General features: G+C 41.0%; 1 protein-coding gene across 3 annotated transcripts in view; it reads right to left on the reverse strand.

Annotated features, from left to right (window-relative positions):
- The window catches only part of LOC137385126 (retinoic acid receptor beta-like), a 258,678-nt gene that overhangs the window by 218,702 nt on the left and 18,955 nt on the right, over positions 1–21,021 (reverse strand). For all 3 annotated transcript variants that reach the window (XM_068059951.1, XM_068059931.1, XM_068059941.1), the window contains exon 2: positions 12,271–12,419. In XM_068059951.1, the coding sequence (XP_067916052.1) occupies positions 12,271–12,419 (149 nt within the window). The remainder of the gene's footprint in view (positions 1–12,270; positions 12,420–21,021) is intronic.

Consider the following 21,021-nt stretch of genomic DNA (forward strand, 5'->3'; position numbering starts at 1 on the left):
AACACTAAGGGAATGCACAAGGGTGAATAGTTCAATTTAGTGTGCATTATTGGAAGTGTTTTTGGATAAAGTTGTAATGGATTTTTTTTGCGATGTTTTTATTTCAGGATTTTGGCCAAAAGGATCCTGTGATGATCCCTCATGCAGGTGAACGCATGTTCAGCTGGGAATGTTTAAGAAAGGACGTTAACAGTACCTGTGAGGTCCAAAATGATAGATCAGGTGCCAAATCAGCATTTGACACTTAATGACATCACGATCTGAACACTGTATGCTTATACCACACACATGGCACATCCGTGTGAAGCGTCCTTACAAGCATGGTGCGCCATGTGGGTCACATTGAAAGCCGTAAGGCCTTTTTTTGCCTCTTTGGACTTCTGAGGCGCTGACATCAGCGACGCTACAGAGCTGAATTTTCCAGCCATTATCGGATCATTTATTTCACTGCTGTTTGTAGAACTGCTGCATGCAAACTGGCTGCTGTGTTTGCTACATTACAACAGTAACCATGAAAGGTGCTATATTGTAAATTAGTTATTCCATCCAAAGAGGCAGATTTAAGTTGACACAAGACACAGACTGCTTGTCCGCTGTACCATCTTCACTCCAGATTAAAATAAAACTGACTGCAACAAACTGGATTTTTGCCTGTGTTGTCTAAACTGAATTTATTATATTTCAGTAAGGTTAAATTGTCAACATTTCTCTCTACATTAAGCTAGCTGGCTGAAACCTGACTCATTACAATAATGATTTGATGTATCAATTAGTAAACAAAGGCTGTTTTTTCAAAAATACATCAAGCATTTCAGGCCATTGTGACTGCTGCACTGTGTGTGATGCCAATGAGACCAGGCATCATTTCATTCTATGCGCACAGCTGGGGGCTCAGTTAAGGTATATGTTTGGAAGCCCTGCAGTCACACATCAAAGGATAGTGTCTTTGATTGACAGCTTGGTGGGTCGAACCCCACATCTCACATCTTTAAAGCAGGGGAAAGAAAAGTGGCTCTCTTTCTCTCTCTCAGACACAGTGGGCTGGGGTCATGGCGGGGGGTTAAGGTTTAAAGTTGTTAAAGGTCAGGGGGAGGTCGGAATCTGCATAAAAGTTTTTTTGGGGGCGCGAATGTCCAATTAATGAATCGATTCTTCCTTGGGGGTGGGGTGAGGGGAGTGAAAATGTAGTTCCATATGTAACTGCACTTTTCCACATTCTTCCACTTTAAAATGCAATTACAGCTAAAGGGCTTGAAGCCCTTTAAAAATGGCACCGGCGTCTGTGCGGTGGCACCGGACACCATTGCTGGGGATGTAGTGGTCATTGGGGGCGGCCGCTCCGTTTCCTCCATTTAAATGGGCCCCCGCTGCTGAGAATGGCGGCCAACTTATAAAATTCAGCCCAACAGGAAGACTGGACCAGCTAACTTTGAAAGCTTAGCTACATGGCAACTTAAGATGTGCATGTGAAAAACAAGTGGCTAAACTATTATTTTGCATGTGCCTTGCTGGTCATCTTAAATTTTCTTAAAAAAAGGAGAAAGATATTTACAACAAAGACTTTGATATGGTGCAAAGGGCACAAATATTGACATTGTACCCTCTGCCTCGCGCACTGTATCATTGTTTGTTGCAAAACAGAATCAAAAGAATAGGGCAGCATAGTGTAGTGCTACCGCAAATATGTGGCCTGTTGATGGTATTAGTCACTGAAACCTGCTTTTACTTCTGTTCAAATCTGGATGTCTGTTTGAGACAAGCTGGTTAGATTAAGTGACCTTTCAGGATGGATATTCCCTTTTTGCAGAAAAAAGCCCTTTATTTTCTTCCCTTCGCTCCTTGCACCCCCCACTCCCTTTCCTCTCCCCCACCTTATCAAATACCTCAACCATCTAGTTCCAGGAGTGAGTAGACAGGCAGCTTGTTCTGTGGTCTCTAAAAAGCAGCCTGCAAAGATCTAGTTATTTCGGTGTGTGAATTTCCCCTTTACCAATGTCAATTTGAATCTGGCGCCAAGTCAAGGAAACCTGAAGGCGTCCAGCAACAGTGATGTCATCAAGTGGAGTAAGCAGCCAATCACATTGAAGAATTCTCAAACACAGCAAGCTAGGAAGTTAAAAGCAATGATTATCCTTCAATTTGTAATGCAATTTTACAGAAAGCAAAATAAAGAGTGACATACACATAGGATTAAGGTTAAGATTAAGAAATATCAAAGAACATTAAATGTGGAATTTATCATAATGGAGAAACGTGACATTCCACAAATATAAAATTAGTTTTTCAATGCCAGAAAGGTACTTCAGCAGTAATTGTGAACTTAATACATCATTAAAAACCCAACTAAACCTCATTTAAGAAGGGTTAACTTTTTTCAAGGGTTTTTATCACAAGACTAATAGCATAAAAGTGGAAGTTCTCATCAGTTCAATGATTACTAATTGATTACAGTCTTTGGGGACCTCAACAGTGTACCCTGTGAAGAAGTCCAGAATCACCAACAGCAACTTCTGAATTTCTACATTTACCCGCACATGTGCGGACTCCAGAAGTTGCTATCAGTTATAGAGTAATGACGGCAAATGCTGACAGTTTCAGCACCATTACTACTACAAAATCCTTACTCAATGGTTAGGCCACAATTAAAGTATGGTGCATAGTTTGAGGAATTCCATCAGAGAAAGAACATTAAAGCCATAGAGAGCATACAATGTGGATTCATCATGATGATACCAAAAATGAAAAGCGATACTTATGAGGCAAGCGTTTGAGATACTGGGACTATTTCCACCAGAATAGAGAATGCCATGACGGATTTAATACAAGGTTCTTAAAGTGGGAATGGATTTTGATTTGGGGGCAAAGACAGATACTATTTTCTCTTATTATAGAGTGGGTAAAGACGGGTCATCAATTTAAAACTGTCGCTAAGGGTTTGAGGGGAGGATGAGTTTCTTTACGCAGAAAGTTGTCAGAGCATGGAATGCTTTGGCACAGGGGATGGTTGAAGCAGACAACATTCCTTTTTTTTTAAAGGGGACAGTAGATAACAATTTGAAGCAAAGGAAGAGACAGGGCTATGGCGAGTGAACAGAGCAGCAGAATTTCTTTTTGAATGCTCCAACAAAAGGCCAGCACAGACACAATGAGTAAAACGGCTTCCTTCTGTGCTATAAACCTGTGTGGTTCTCTGGCTCTAAAACACATTGGGCTGAAATTTATAGTCCTGCCGCCGAGATTGCAGCAGGTGAAAACAATGGCTGTCCGCCTGCACGGGGGCTGCACATCACGGAGCCGCTGCGGTATTAAGTGCGGAGGCTCATTTAAATAGCCAGGGTGGACCGCCCACCCCAATGACGTGGAGGGGGCGGGGGGCCTGTCCGGGCAGTGGTTTGCACAGGTGCTGAAAACCATTTTTAAAGGGCTTCGAGCCCTATATTTCAATTTAAATTTTAAAGACAGATTGATTTTAAAGAATTAAATAAATTGATCATGCCCCTCTCTCACCCCCCCAATAACCATAGATTTAATTACATGCCCTCTCTCTCCCTCCAAAACACTTATCTTGTGCAACAGTCCTTCCCCCCCACAAAGTGCATCAACTTTACACTTTACCACTTCCCACCATCTCCTACACCAATGAGATGACTGTGACCCTGCTCCCCCCTCCTCCCGCAGAGAAACCGACCTGCTTCCCCCTCCCCACCAGTGTTCCGCCTCGGATCCCCAGACAAGGAGCCAAAGGTACGGTAATACCGGCCACCGGCACGAATATTGCTCCGGGACAGATGACGGAAGCACAACGGTAATTAATTCATTCGTTTTAATTCATTTACATATTGAAATGGGGCTCCGCCACAAGGCCTCACCACTATCGGCAATATCAGGCTAGGCCTTCCTGGCGTCAAGGTCCATGGCAGGCCTCTCCCGGAGGCATTTTCTGCGCCCCAACCCCTCCACAACCCCCAACGTCAGGGGTCAATAAAATTCAGCGCGTAGTTTTGCAGTGTTCTAATTCTATTTTGTAATATTCAGCACTAAAATGCTTCACAGGACAGGAAATATTTCAAAGGGTTAGTAATCTGCCAGGAATAGTAATTTTCACCTGTGACATAGGAGGGAAATTATGATACACCACAATTAGTATTGCTATAGTTTCAAACTGCATTACAATTCTTATTTAGTCCTAACAATATTGATGACTTGCATCACTGCTGCTTATTTATAACTTTCTTGAGCCTCTTTTTTGTTTTTAATCCCGGTCATCAGCAGATACAGACAGAGTGGCACCATTACAATTTTAATTATCCATATAAACAGGTTTGTCTTAAGTGCCGTGAAAATGCCACCAATGCTTTTCACATTCTACAGCTTGCTGTTTTTGCCAATAAAAAGCCCTAGGCAACTGTTCTACCCAATGCAACACTTGCCAAAAAGGCTCCCAAGCGCACCGCTGGCAATGGAATGTCGCCTTTTCAGTGCAAGTACAAGTAACAAGACTTTAACAGACAGCAGAATCTGCCAAAGCACTAGTTTCTCTTCACCACACACAATACTATCATTGTTCGAGAGTCATCGCACAGGGCACACTAGGTTTTCAGAAATTGCTACAAAGACCACAAAGTCACTTCTCTGCTGCTTTAGAAAAATCATCAAGATCTTTTCACAAACTGTTCTCTGCCCACATGACCAAGAACTGCTCACTTAGCAAACAGTACATAGTATGGGAAAACTTAAATTGCAGAACCCCTCCTACATCATGTCAGAGAATGGAGGGAAGGTGGTAGAGGGCAGGAGAAGAATCACAATAAGATACAGAGATCAATTAATAGTCATCATGGAGAGGAAACAGGCACATTTATATTAACAATGCAAATTAAATAAAAGTGATTTATTAAATTTGTTTCATGAGGAAAAACCAGGGCAGCATCAATATCTACCAACATGACAACTTCTTCTTTTAAACATGAGTTCTCATAAAGTACTTTGTTGGGGCACTGATACTTTTATGTTTGTTGGGGATCACAGATAATTTATTCCCTGCACCTTTGACTACCCATCTTTGGTATTGCTACATACTGTCCAAATACCACCCTATTTTCCTATTACAGCAGCCTCTCATTGTTAAGCTGCCTTTTGTACGAAAGCCTTTGATATAATTTGTGCTGCTCATGGATCCTTAACATAAAACTTATATAAAGCACATTTGGCAACTCCTACATAAAATGCTATGGAGGGCATTAAAATATATGGATTACTAATACATATTTAGCAAAACCTAGAAAGTATTAAAATGTAAACTGACGGCAAATTATTAACGTACTATAAATGAAAATTCACAAGGTTTTGTATACAGCACTGTATTAAAAACACAAGGAGCCTTTGAATTACCAAACATAATAGGTTTTAGCAACAAGATTATTTTAGAGATATTGGCTGGAGTTTTCCCAGCCCCATGGAGGTGGCTTTGCAGGCGATGGGGGTGGGGACGGGGGTTGGAAATTTGGAACCAATCATATCGGGTCAGCTCCCTGATGTGTTTCCGCAATAAGGACATTTTTCCGGTGGTGGGCTCCAATTGGTAATGGACCCACCCGTCCACGGCAGGTACCTAAGTAAGATCGTTAAGGCCTCAATTACCAGAGACATTCTGACAGAAAGACAAGTTTGCTGGCATCACACAGCCCCCTCCCCCTTCACCCCCAACCCCACTGTGTCAGGAGCCCGGCAACGCATCAGAGGTGACTTGATGGCAGGAGTTCAAAGTGCCATCAAATGATCTTGCAGTTTCATGTGTAAAGAAGTGGAAAGTTGCCTGCAGGCATTTGGAATCATTTCCCCTGCACACTGATCCCTGAGATGGTTCTAGCAGGTATTTAGAGAATGCTGTTTGGACCTTTGGGTGAGTACCTCCATCTTGTGGTGCCCTCTCATTCTCTGGCTGTCTGAGCAGTGCTCATCTTTCCCAGTGGGGCTCCTGGCTGGCCTTCCCTGCGGCCCCATCGATTGGCCCTCCTGGGTCCTTGTGCCATCCATCATTCCTAATTGGACAGTGAACGTTGAAGCAGCCTGTTAATTGGCTATTTCCCGGAAGATCACGCAGGTGGGCAGACCGCTGACATGGCAGGGTCGAGATCCAGAAATGGTCCTGACACTCGTGAATTTTATAAGTCCGGAAGATCTGGCCATAATCCCCACACCACCCACACCCATTTTCTAATAATCAGTTAACATAGCATTGAAAAATTATTGATTCTGAAAAAGCCCAGTAATTTAACCAATTATAAATGAAAAGTCCAATTAACTTAAGTAAGTCTGCCATTTCTAATATTATAAACCTCTTACACCACCACATTATAACTCATATTCAAACCAGGCTTTTATTATTTGCCAACAGACTTAAATCAATGCATTTAATTTCATTTTTATTTAATGCATGAGAAAACTTGTAATGTAACTTAAGTGTATTATGATTCATCATGAAGTGATACCAATAATAATTTTCTGACACTGCTGCTTACTTCAATACTTGCGACAAAAGCTATTAGTATTACACTATGGTAACCAGGTGCATTCAATGGATATTTAGCCAAAGTTTACAACTGTAATATTTTTCTGGAGAAATTAAATTCTCTTTCAATGTTCACAAACCAAATCAGCCTCTAGTTGTACACAGCTTTGTCCAGACTTGGGAATTTGTTACTGATCTATCGATTTTGCTTTGCTCAGGAAGATGATAATGCTTGCAATACCTTAATGATTTATTGATTCTGCACTATTTTAATGTGCCCAATTCAATCGGTTGGTAGGGGGAATGAGAGTTTCTCTCTCTCACTCTATTATCATGAATCACGCAGATTAAAGTAATGCAAAAACAATAAATCATAAAGATATTACAAAGTGCTTGGAATTTTGTGAGCAGAGCAAATGTGGATTTTTAACAAAATCACAAGTGTTGACAATTCTTTGTATATAGTAATAGAAGGCAGGACCCAGAAGACAAATAAGCACTGCATGTGATACAAAATTATAACAACTGCAACAAAGGTGGTAAAATGGCATGTTGCAGGTTTACATTGTGTCTACACAAAATGGTAGTGGTCAAATAATGAAATAACTAAATAAAATTTCAGACAAATAAGTCATTCCAAAAATACACAAATAAGATCTCTGAAGGTTACATTCTATCTTTCTCTTGTAGTTACTGACTGGCCTTCAGAGGAATTGGGAGAGCTCCAGATGGCTACAATCCAGAGCTGCACACATTTCCAGGAGCTAATTTTTAAAATTTCAGTTCTTCATTTGTGGATTTTTCTTTAATGCAGCACAGTAAGCATCACTGTGCTCCTTATTGAAATAAAATGAAAATATTAAATTTTTATTTCCAGGGAATTTGTGAAATGAGGCAGTAGCTATTCATGAAGAAGTAGGACACTATAAAGAAGTGTTTTTCAAGAATTACATATACAATGTATACACAGTGACATTAGTATCTATCTATCTCCTTTAGTCACTAATGTGACTAAAAAAGTCAATGCAATCATAAAGCATGGAAACCCATCTTCTGCTCTAACAGCCTTTTTTTGGTGGCCTTTATAACCAGTGGAAATATCCCCACTATTACCAGCCCATGTACACATTTTCCTTGTAGACAATTTATGGCAAACTGGCTGTTGAGCTCTGGAAGGACCCATTAGGTTCTCCACAAGGTCACCATCCGTTACAAATTGGGAATAGGTACTGAACCAATACTCCCTGAATAATGACTTTTTGAGAACACCAGAAAGCGCCAAATGCCTACATTCCAGAGCTGCAAGCAATAGACTCACTGGATTCTGAACAGTTGGTAAAGAGATTCACTGCATCGCATTCACCAATTGTGTTGGCCAAATTATGCAACGTGATGAAATGTTGGTGTCTATCTGTGTGAAATCAGATTGTAAAATCACACAGGCATTTATTAAATGGTCTGAAGTTTCAAGTCAATTCCTTCTTTCTGTATGTCATGACTATGTGGTGAGGGTGGTGAAGGGGCAGGACCAATCAACTGTGCCTGGTGTGTTCCTACTTGTAGTAGTAAGTAGACCCTCCAGTTTTTGATTGAATTTCAGAGGAAGAGAGGTGTTAAGTCCTCCCATGGGTCAGCAACAGTGTACAGGTTGAATTCCAGATCCCTTGTCTTTGGGTTGTTGAATGCTTCCCTACTCCAGATATTTCATTGCTCTCCTCCTCCAAGGCCATGATTAGGTGTTGAAGTGGTTTCAAGGGTATAGATGTGGAGATATCATCTATGAAGATATAAAAGATTTTTTTTTTGAAGTGACTTTGTGCAGTTATGAACTTCAGATGTTTTTATAAGATGTGCCCAAAGGAAACAGAATCAACAATTAACTTATTCACATCAAACTCAGCCATAGTAATCAATTATGGACAATAAAAACTTGGTATATATTTTTCTCAAGAAACCACATGTATCACTCACCAGAATTTCAGAAGTCAAAAGGGGTTATCCCGTCTCCATCACCCAGAATGTAGTGCAGTTTGGTAATTTTGGTTTCTGCTTATGGCAACCCTTTTTTTTTGAAGAATTCCACCTTCTTCAGGTGAATGGTTTATAAACAGGCCTGCCCAGCGGAAATGGAGTCCTAGATGTCTACTGGTGTTGTAGTCTTGCAGTCTATCGAGTTTGGGAAGCATTCCAAGCCAATTTCAGCATGAGGTCACCACCACTCATTGTTGAAACAAAATACATATTGACAGAAGCAAGCAGAAAAGAACAAAAGTATATCAGAGATAACTGCAATTATTTTAATTGTTTACGTTTCAACAATGGGTTCTAAGGGTCCCTTATTAAACTAGTAAATTTGTTAAAGTGTCAACTGGTCTTCCAGTAGCACATTGATCTGGTCACTAGATAAAACTTAGAAGTGGATATGGATTGACTAAAAGAGACTAAGCTGGGAATGCTAAGTAGGGGAGTAATACCTAACTGGGGAAATGGATCAGTGTGAGGGCCCCTATTGTTCCTGATCTATGTAAACCACCTGGATCAAAATCACAAAGTAAGCTGGTCAAATTCACTCTACAGATTATACTAAACTGGGGATGGGGGAGAGCAATTGGTTCTGAATTAAGCAGCTAAGCATCTGGAAAGGGACCTAGATTTTACAAGTGGTAAAAATGATGGTAGATGAAATTCAATGCAGATAGGTGCAAGGTCTTAGATATTTGAATTTTAAAAATGGAGAACATACTTAATGAATGGTTTTGAACTAGTCTTGGAGAGAGTAAAAGTCTTCTCATCGTTGTTTTCAAATTCTTCCATGGCCTGCACCTCTCCCCCCACCCCCTGCCCACCGCCCCCCGCTCCCCCCGCCCCCCATCTCTGTAACCTCCTCCAGCCCTACAACCCTTATCTGCACTTTCACTCCTCCAATTCTGGCCTCTTGCACATCCCTGATTTTAATCGTTCCACCATTGGTGACCTTGTCTTCAGTTGGTGAGGCCAAAGCTCTGGAATTCTCTGTCTAAACCCCTCCACCTCTCTTTCCTCCTTTAAGATGCTCCTTACAAACTACCACTTTGATCAAGTCTGCCTTAATATCTCCTATGGCTTGGTGTCAAATTTTGTTTGATAACACTCCTGTGAAATGTCTTGGGACGTTTTACTACATTAAATGTGCTATATAAATGCAAGTTGTTGTTATTGAAAGAGAAGTGGGGGTAGTTGTGAACTAAATCTGACTGTCTAGCCATTGGACAGCAGCAATTAACAAAGCTCAGATCTGTGTTCCAGATGAGTAGATTCTAAGTCTGAGGCGGTCTTGCTGAAGTTGGATAGTACTGTGCTTACGCTGCACCTTGAATATTGATTCAGTTCTAGTCACCACGACACAAGGAAACATCTGAGCCCTGGAAGTGGTGCAAAGAAGGGCCACAAGGATAGTCCCGAGTATCGAAGGACTGAGTTATGAGGAAAGATTAGGAAAAATTGAACTTTTCAACCTTCAAAAGGAGATGACTGAAAGAGGACCTCATAGAGGTATATAAGATAGTAAATATTATTCATGAGTATTATTTTCAAGTTAAAGCATTTTTTCCCCAAAAATATACTTTATTCATAAAAATCTGTAAAAAAATAAACATTACAAAACAGTTCCAATTTGACATTCCAGAAAGTGCAAAGAAATCAGTTTCCTTCAATACAGAATGTGAGTTGCCTCACAACCCTTGCCATTCCATGTTACACACAATGTACATTTGCATTGTACAGCAAAACCATATTTTGGTGGATACTATCCGAGGGGTTTTAAACAGGTTCCAGCACCTCTGTATACTATGCCGAGAGGACCTTACACTGTAGCCTTTCCCAATTGAACCTTTGCGGCAGCTGCCCCAAGCTTTAGTGCATCCATCAGCACACAGTCCTGGACCTTGGAATGTGCCAGTCTGCAACACGTGGTAGTGGACAACTCTTTGCACTGGAACGCCATGTTAAAGCATGACTGCATACAATTGGACAATGACACAAATTGATAAAAACTGATAAAAGGCAAATTCAGGACTGATAGCAAGAAGCACTTCTTCATGGAAAGAGTGATCAATACCTGGAATGGTAATTCTGCATGGGGGAGTGGAGGGAAAACTCTGAAGATATTCAAGAAGCAGTCAATGTTATGGTGGGTGTTGTATGCTTTTTTAAGGAAGAATGAGCTAGATGGGTCAAAAGACTTCTCTCATTTGCATTTCTCTTTGTCAGCTTTGTGACTTGATAAAAGGAAATCCAGTCCCCACCAACAGGAAATCTGGGCAGTTTTCCTGAAAATTCTAAGTAAATTTGTTATTTCTATTATCTATAAATGAAACATAAATATAGTAATGTTGAACAAAGAATCAAACGTACTACTTAAATTCTGTGTCCCAGTGCAAACTACCATGCATTCACATTTTTCAGGAGATATGAATTTTGTATTGCTGACTTACGTGAAACTTTTAAATAGTGAAAACAGTACCCTTACAGGTTAGTATGAAATTAATAGTCGCTGCCACCCTGGAAGGTGACTGTTACCACTGAATGGAATGGTTATCAGGTATCTCAAAATGGCTACCTAGCATATCTATGCAAATCTAAGGGGTAACTGAGCAACCCTGCAAAAATGATCTGTCTCTGTACTATAATATTCTATGATTTTTTTAAACTATAAGCATCCCAAAATAGCCCAAAAGGCAAAAATTCATTGAAACTAATTGTGCAAGTCCCAATACTTGATGCTGATGGGCTGCAAGTACCAGATCAGAGAGGAGCAAAGCAAGTCCACTCCAAATCTCTTACCATCCCTTAATAAAAAGTATTTTTTAGATTTAGTGCATTGGGCAATGGACTAAATGGTCACCGTTAGTGGCTGGCAAGAACAGATATGATATAGAAGTGGGACTTAATGAGGACAGGATATGGGTAGTAAGGTTTTGGGTGAGCTGGAGCTTATGTAGTGTGGAGTTTGAAAATGGATAGCAAGAAGTTGAGCCTAAAGGCATAAATGAGGGTTTGAGTGGCAGTAGAGTAAGGTAAGGATGGAGGTGGTCTTGGTGATGGGTAGGATGTATAACTTAAAGCTCAACTCAGCATCAAGAAGAACACCAAGATTCTATATTATCAGTTTCAGCTCGAGCAGGGAGCATGGAGGGAATGTAGCCGGGGACTAGGATTCAGAGGTTTTGGCAGGAGCAAATGTTAAGTTTGAAAAATACTGGCTTATCCAGGATGTCCATCAGACAAGCAGTTGGAGAGCACAGTGGCAGTTGTGGGTGGTGGTGGGAAGTCACCCTATATCAATGGATGATTTCACTGTGTGGAGCCTGTAGATGAAGAGTAAGAGGGAATCCTGGTGCACTCCTAGGATCATCCTGAGGGAATAGGAGATGTTCAGACAGTTGCAGCAGGTAGGTGGGTCGTGGTGTCCATCACAGTGGCTGTTCTTTTTTCCACCTTCTCCGGTAGTTTTATAAGTAATTGGTACCAGTCAGCTCTAGATCTGACCACAAATAAGAAATAAACATCTCTGTACAGGTGGCAGTGCTCAAGTGCTGGGATCCTGCAGTACTGCTTGCCGCCATCTCCAGAAATAGCCTATAATGTGTGTGTTTGGAAAGCCTACATGTTGTCACATTGATAGCTTCAATTCCACAGACCACAAACTAACAACAGTAATAATTAAATGAAAAACTTTGATTTACAAAATGAATTCTCTTCATAGCATCAGGCACCCCTACCTTGCATCCTTCACAGGCACTGACTCCATAGTGATAGCCTGATGACTTGTCCTGACAAACAAAACACGGTTTGTACACCCGTGGGGGTGGAATTGGGGATGGTGGACTTGGTACAATCTCTTCAGAACTGGTACTCTGTGTTTCAATTGCTGAAAAATAAAACAAAATATATGTATGCATATTTTTAAAAAGTAAGATTTATGTTGCTAGATAGAGAAAATGCTGCAGTAAATCAGACATATAAACTACCTTTCTCAAGATCCCTCCCCCATTGATGTGCTAATAACCACACAGTAAGAGTGGGATGAATAGGGTCACCATCATAACAAAAGTAAGTAAACAAAATACTATGTCATTCCAACACTACAATGGATAGCAACCTAACCCAAGATGCCACTGTCAATAATCTACAACTTCAATATGCCATCCACGTATGTAAAACTTTACCACCGATATTTGGTTCTACGAAAGTGGCAAACACAACACACAATGAAAATGTGTGATGAGAATACATGTAAAGGGAATTTGTGGTTATCATCTTCTTCCTCAGGAATGTATTTTTTCACAAAAGAATGAAAATATTTGCTGAAAAAATTGAATAATCTTAGACAAGAATAATAATGACAATTGAACCTACAACTGCCATAAGCTATAAATGCTATTTAATCATTTTTCTGCATTTGAAGAATTGGTATTTGCACAGATACATTGGGTCAACTGGTTTCCTTCTGGGCTTTAAATTCCATGAATCTGTGGGGTTGATAATGGAAGTCAGTATAATTCCTCTGTGAATGAGTCAATGTATTTTCCAACAGATGTCCACAGTACGCAACTGCCCATAATTCAACATAAATTGGCAGTATCAATCAGAACAATGTGGGAAACTCAAAAGTTCAAATTGATGCAGCCAAAGTTGGCTTTAAAATACATTGTAGGGGCAAAGTGTAGGCATCTTTATTCAGCTGTAGTATGCCAGACCTGCAAGTGCTTGATTTTCTGCACTGGGTGCCAAAGTAGAATAATGCACTATTGCCCAATATTGTCATCTTTCACTATAAACCAACACAATTTTTTTCAATTGAATCGTAAGTAAATTAATACTGACTGTTCACAGATACAATAAAGAATGTTAATACTGTACAAACAAGTAGAGAATACAAAGTATTATATCCATTACAACTACACTATTTATTTTAACTTGGACAAAGATAATAGGATAAAAGGGTAGAATAATGTGTATGACACTTCATATAGGTCAGAAACAGAGTGGAACAGTTCTTATGCATTTTACTTCTGGTACTCTTGTTCAAATGATTACATCAAATTATTTTTCATATGCAGCAACTTACAACACATTTTAGAAATCACCTGTAGTTTACACAAAAATACAGATGTCCCCTTTCATCAGTATTTCCTGAGTGTAAGCACATTCACTTTCATTTAAAGACTACTGCCATCAAGAAAATATAATTACAAAGGAATGGGTGCTGAGGAATAGATTACTAGGAAAATCCTGGATATACAATACATTTGATAGATTTGGAGTTTGATGGTAATGTAGTTTTTCTGGCACCAAACGAAGAGAACTTACAGGAGCTCACTGCTAATGTCGACCACATTTCAAAGTCTATTGGATTGTACATCAGAGAAAAGACAGAAACCATGAAATGTGGTGTAATATCTAATCGCATTGCTAAATTCAATGGTCAGTCATTCAGTACTCAATCTGGATTTATCCAGTTAGGCCAGCACAGTTACAAATGATGGGAAGGGGATGGATTTTCTTGAAGTTTTTGTTGACCTTGATTGCAGCAATAGAGAGAGAGTAAAGATGGAAAAATCAATGGTAAGAATGAGAAGGAAAGTTGAAATGGTGGAGCCACAGGAAGGTCAGGGTGTACTTACAGAAAAACTGAATGATTAGGCAATGAAATCACTCAATCTTCGGTTTGATCACAGAAGGTGGGAGATACAAGGAGTGGAATTAAGAACTTGGATAAACAAAGAAACAATATCTATAAAGAATTAAATAGGATAGTATTATGTAACTTATCGGTGAAAGACATAGGCTGGAATTTTACGGCAGGCGGGAGGCCGGCCAAAAAGTCAGCCAGCCCACCTCTGCCAGGCCTGGGAGCCAAACCAGGATTTTATGCTCCCCAGGCCCTTAATTGGCCTCAGGTGGGACTTCTGCCCCTCTGAGGCAGGAAGTCCCGCCTTCAAGAGCTGCTGGCCAATCAATCTCAGTCTCAGCAGCACCACTGGGAGTGATGGCCACTGCTGGGATTGCACTCAGCCAAAGCAGAAACAGGGACGCCAGCCTGGAAACAAGGCAAGTGTCTGGGGCTTTGCCGGGAACAATCGACCAGGCCCCAGTGAGGCAAGGGGCGTCAGTTGTGGGGGGGGGGGGGGGAGCGTGGGATGAGTGTAATGCATTGGGGGTGTTTGGGCCATGGGGGGGGGGGGGGCGCCATCCATGGGACACAGGGTGCCCAATCAGGAGGGCCCCCCAGCCCACAAGGAGGCTGCCAGGTTTTACTGAGTGGCCTCCTGAGGGACCTCAGCCGCCCGCCTGCCACTGGTACAATATCAGCGACAGCAGGAGGAGGCCCTTAAGTGGCAGATAATTGGCCACTTAAGGGCCTTGATTGGCCTGTGGCAGGCGGGCCACTTCTTGCTGCCGCCGCCCCTCATAAAATTGCAGCGGGGGCGGTAAGGCGCGGGAACGGCCCCCCCCCCACTCAATTTTACGACCCACCCACCACCAGTCTGCTCTTGCAGGGGGACGCGTAAAATTACGGCCATATTATATATGAAAACAAATAACAGGATAGCAATAGGCACATTAAAACATTTCCATGAGGCATAATAAACAAACAAACGAACATGGAAAACATTCTTGTCGAACTGTTGAATTCTAGCAATCAATAGGAATAACTACGTTAATGCTGTGAGAGGTCAAAACAATCATTTGCACAGATCCAAAATGGATTAAAAATTATTTTTTTATTTTTAAAAGGATCATTCAATCTGAATAAAGAGTATTTTGGCAAAGCTTGCCTCCGCCCCACCCCTCTCACACACAGACAAAGTGCCTCAGTAGTGCTTTCACTAATAAACATGGGCTCAAATCCAGCCCAGATGGATGGGATGAAAGCCTTCTCTCTGGTGACTGAAGAATCACATGTGAAATGATCTTTCACTCAAGTTTATGATGGGTGTGAATCCATAGCCCAAAACTATCTACAAACTGACACTATTTTATTCTCAGAGAAATGTGAGAGCTATAAAATTTGCACTAATATAAGCGAGTGTGCCTTTCAGAGATCGAGATTAATGTGACCAGCCATGATCTAATTAAAGGGTGGAACAGGCTTGTCTATTCCTGTTTTGTTGTTGCCATGTCCCTTATTGCATTCATTTGGCCAGCATGAGCGAAACATGACAAACAAAACTGCTTCAAATGCGTCACCAGGATATACTGGCTTCACATAGTGGCACAGAGGTCTCTTCCTTTATGTTTTCATATGTGCAGTGGTAAATTATACCTATTTAGTAACTTTGTACAGCTTCGAGTTAGAATTTGTACTGACAAGTATACACAGGGTGGATTTAATACAGTCATGCTGTCACAAGAGACCCTATATTTGGTGTACTTGTTGACTTTAGTTCAGGGTCGTCCAACCTTTTTGCGTGGGGTGCGGGGGGGGGGGGGGGAGCACATTACAATTTTTGTCTTACATAGGGGGCCAGTGAGACAATTTTGGAAAGATAAAGGCACTAAAAATGTATCTTACTATGAATCAAAACAACAACCAATGCATATTTCTGTGAAGAAGCTTTAAATGAGAAAACTAATTTATTGACTTACTTTCTTTTCACCAAGTTGGACACGGTTTTAGTGAGATACCCGGCATGTTTTGCTTGCACAAGTCGTCAATGTTTGCCCACACAAATTTTTTTAGCAATGTGGAGTATTTGGATAACCTCTCTCTCCCTCTCTTTCTCTCTGTCCACTCTCCCTATGCCCCTCCCCGTTCCCCCATCCCCCCTCCCTCTCTGTCCCCTCGCTCTCTCTCTCTGTCCCCCTCTCTCTCTCTCTCTCTGTCCCCCCTCTTTCTCTCTGCCCCACTGTCTCTCTGCCCCACTGTCTGTCTCTCTCTGCCCACTCTCCCTCTGCCCCTCCCCGTCCCCTCCTCTGTCTCTCTGTCCCCTCGCTCTCTCTCTCTCTCTGTCCCTCTCTCTCTCTCTGTCCCCCCCTTTATCTCTGCCCCATTGTCTGTCTCTCTCTGCCCACTCTCCCTCTGCCCCTCCCCGTCCCCCCGTCACCCCCCTCTCTCTGTCTCTCTGTCCCCTCGCTCTCTCTCTCTCTCTCCATCCCTCTCTCTGTCCCTTTCCATCCCTGTTGCCCCCCCATCCCTCTTTCTCACTCTCTCTGATACTTGCAAAGAACGGAAACAGTCAGCAGAAGGGCGAACAGTTTTTTTTAAAATCGGAAGTTTGTTTTTGACAGCGGCGACAGCAGTTTCCCAACTTTGGACAGATTTAGGGCTTTCCAGTGGCCTTTTAAAGAACCCCGAATCTGCCCGTAGTTGGGAAACGTCTGTTGCTGCTGTCAGGAACTGTCAGCTGTGAAACTGACTTCAGATTTTTTTAAAAAGCCAGTCTGCAAGAAGAGAAAGGGAAATTTCACATCTCCAGTCACGGACCCCTGGCGAGGTTGAGGAATGTCCCTGGGTACAGTTTCCATCCGTGGGCCAGATGGAAACCTTTGGCATGCCAGATCCTGGCCCATGGGCTTTATGTTGGACAACCCTGGTTTAGCTCTTACACTGGAGTCAAGAGAGCACTGGTCTGGCAATAAACCACCTATCTGGGCACTCCAATTTCGCTGCTCTTGGTGACAATTTTTCATATCAACTTTGGGTGTTAATTTGGCACAAAAGCTGTAGTAGAATACAGGCATAAGGCATATTCCAGTGGCATAGTAGGCAGAGCTTCACTCTAGATGGATCTAGTCATGTTTCTCCTGACCAGGGTATCCTTGTTGCTAACAAACGCACATGTGAAAAGTGCTCCAGTTAGCACTGAAATCCTTCACGTCCATGACTAATTCATCTCCGTAAAACTATTAAAACTAATACAACTATTATTCTGGTGTTCCTGTATAAATCAGATCACAGCAGAATTTGTAGAAATGTAACATATCATTACTTTGTCATGTTAACATATTACAGTAAAATTGCAATATAAATGCATGTTCTATTACAATATTCAGTAAAAAGGCTTAAATCTCCAAACTAGGTATTTTTACTGCTAACGTTGCAAACTAAATTACCTCAAAAATGTGACTATTGCTGCAATAATGCACGATCTAAAAGGATGGTTGAAGCAGATTCAATCGCAAATTTTAAAAGGGAATTAGATATATATCGTAGACTGGTGATAGCACAGAAGGAGGCCATTTGGCCTGTTGCCCTGTGCCCGCTCTCTGCAACAGCAACTCATCTAGTCCCATTCTCCTGCCTTTACCCTATAGCCCTGCAAACAATTTCTCTTCAGATAGTTATCCAGTTTTCTTCTAAAGACCTCAATTGTATCTGCCTCCACCAGACTCAGGCAGCACATTTCAGATCCTAACTGCTCGCTGTGTGAAAAAGTTTTTCCTCATGTCGTTGTTGCTTCTTTTGCCAATCACTTTAAATCGGTGTCCTCTAGTTCTGGATTCTTCAGCCAATGGGAACAGTTTCTCCCTATCTATTTATCTACCTACCTACCTGAAATGGAATTATATTGACAGCAATGTAACTGAATATCAGGCGCTGTGTATAACTGGTGGCTGATCCAATAATGCCCATTTTGCACCACCGCCCAAGGCAAATTTCTACCCTGTATAATTTTGAACATACATACACATATTTAAGAAAAGTGATTGTAATGTTTTCCATACATGAAACAAAACAATGTTCCAACTGGAGTTCCTCTCAAACATATCTTGGAAGTATTAAAACCAAATTTACAGCCCACAATCTACCCTCAATGGTTTCAATGCAAAAATCAACTGTCAGCAGCTCTCAGACTAAACATCAGCATTCAAACCATTAAGGAGGAATTTAAAGAATTCCTTTAAAATTCACTTTTTTAAATAAAATATTACCAAAAGAAAAGGTAATAAAAATGCACACAATGAGGATAATTTTGAACTTTGAAAATGCAGGGCATTAAAGTCAGCATCTCAGGTTAATAAGACTGTAAAAAAAAGCTAATGTAATTGCAAACATGACAAGAGATACAGAATATAAAAATCATGATTTAATGACGGGCCTATATAAATCTTAATGGCCCGAAATTTGCGATTGTAATGACAATGAAACTGTCAACATTTGCCATCATTACAACTGTGAAACTGACAGCAACTGCCGGCAACTGCACATGCAGTTGAATGTGGAAATCCAAAAGTTGCGGCCAGTAATTTCACCGCTCCTCAACAGGGGACACTGTTGAAGTCCCCGCAGATGGCAATCTTCCATGAAATGAGTGAACTGAAAAGAATTTCCCCGTTTACACTGTAATATTGCTGTGAAAAACTCACCAAAAATGTTATGCCCTGTTAATGAGATGTATCTGGGTTTTTAACAGCATATTAAGTTATAATTACTGCTGAGAAACCTCTCTGGCCCTGGAAAGCTAATTTTATATTTGTATAATGTCAAATTTTTCCATAATGATAAAAATTCCATAGTTTAATACAATTAACGTTTTTTTTAAAACTTTAAATGTATATGTCCTAGTCTTTATTCCGCTCTCTGTTAAACATATAAAAAGTGAAGGATAATCAGTGCATTTTACTTCCTGGTTTGCTCTCTTTGAGAATTCTTCAATGTGACTGGCTTCTTTCCATGCTTGATGACATCACTGTTCCTGGACACCTGGAAATCCCTTTGACTTGGCGTCAGATGCAAACTGACAATGGGAATGAGGAAATCCATGCAACAGAAAGCGCTAGATCTTTGTGGGCAGCTTTCTTCACAGCCACTGACTGCAAAATCCTGGCTATTAAGCCCTCAGTTAAAGTATTGTGTACAATATTTGGCTCCACACTATAGAAAGTATATTGAGGCTTTATAGAAATTATAACACAGATTCACTAGGATGCTGTCTGGTATGAATAAATACACATATTTGTTTTTTTTATTAAAACATAGCAGATTATGAGGCAATATGATAGAAATATTTAAAATTATGAAAGGATAGAATATAGTAGACGGAAGCATACTGTTATCAGCTGTTTGAGAGGTGAAGAACCAATGGCCATAGATACAAGATCAGCACTCGCATTAGACTTGTGGGAACTCTGGACAGACCCTAACGCATGTAGCCGTCCTGTGCCCCTCCCCCCACTCCATCCACCCACACTTTGGATGACTTCTACTACTACTGCTACTATGACTACTTAGCCTAGTGGGGTCCCCTGCCATAGACCATGACTCCAGGCAATTTCCCTGGTTGCTTGCCTCTTATTTGCATTGTACAAGATTAAGTGTAAGAGATTTAGAGCAGAGGGCAGGAGAAGCATCTTTACACAGAGATTGTGCAACTGCAGAATTCATTTCCCAGATTAATGACTGAGGCAGAAACTATGTCAGCATTTAGGATTATATTGGATAGATGCATGAAGAAAAAGGAGATTACTGGATATAGGTGTTGAAATGCAATTGTGACTATTTGCTGGTGTGAAAGGTAAATGCTGACAAAGATTGGGCTGAATGACCTCTTTCCATGTTTTAACTGCCATATATGTATTTGTCGATAAATGTACTGCATAGAACCACTTGGTGCAGTTCCAGAAAATGTGGCCAAAAGGTTTATAAGCTTGCATGCAATTTCTCAAACAATACAGATTTCTTAATTCGAAACTAGCTCAAAAGGTGCCTTTAAGTTTCGAAGAAGAAGGGAGAGGCCAGTTTATCCAACTGTTTATTTGCAAAGCTCCTTTTGCACTTCAATTACATTAATAAATGGATAAAAACTGAACTCATTCCTCTTTTAAAAGCAGTATTCGTTTGCCACTAAGTAATTCTGACAATGTGGAGTATCAACATGCTATGTGTTCAATTAAACGCACCTGAATGCACTTCACATTCAGATCAAATGAAACAATAGCTCAGTAAACAAACCACTACCGACACATGATCTCCTTGAAAGGTCAGATTGTCAGATATTTTACTGGATGAAGAGATTTTGTTCCGTAAAATGTCCTGTCAGATAACAAGTAATTGCTGTTGACAACCTTATGGTAAATATTACTTCATTTACCTCTTCTTTCACTTCTCTCCCCTGTACTCTTAAAGAAAGTAACTCTTTCTGGGATATGGTTCCATACGTTATCTGGTAACTCTCTTAAGTGGCCAAACTTAAAATGTGAGCCAAAACTGCCATCAGGCTATCAGCAGGGGGGTTGGGACAGGGAGTCGCAGGCAGTAGGGTGGAGGTGGGAATCACAGCCTAATCCAATGTGGTTGTCAGTCGATAGTTTTAGACACAGTTTCAACAGTGGCTACTAACTAGTGACCAGGGGCCTGGAGTTGCCATCCTATGGGTGTTGTGACAAAGTGGAGCTCCCCAACACCTACATAAAATAATGGAGGGCTGCTGGCATCCATGGAACCAGGCCCCAACAAAAGGCAGTACTTTCAGTAGAGGAGTGAAAAGGGGAGAAAACTGAAAAAGAGAGAGAGGACAAAACTCTAA

Source organism: Heterodontus francisci, chromosome 2 (assembly GCF_036365525.1).
Source record: "Heterodontus francisci isolate sHetFra1 chromosome 2, sHetFra1.hap1, whole genome shotgun sequence".
NCBI lineage: Eukaryota > Metazoa > Chordata > Chondrichthyes > Heterodontiformes > Heterodontidae > Heterodontus > Heterodontus francisci.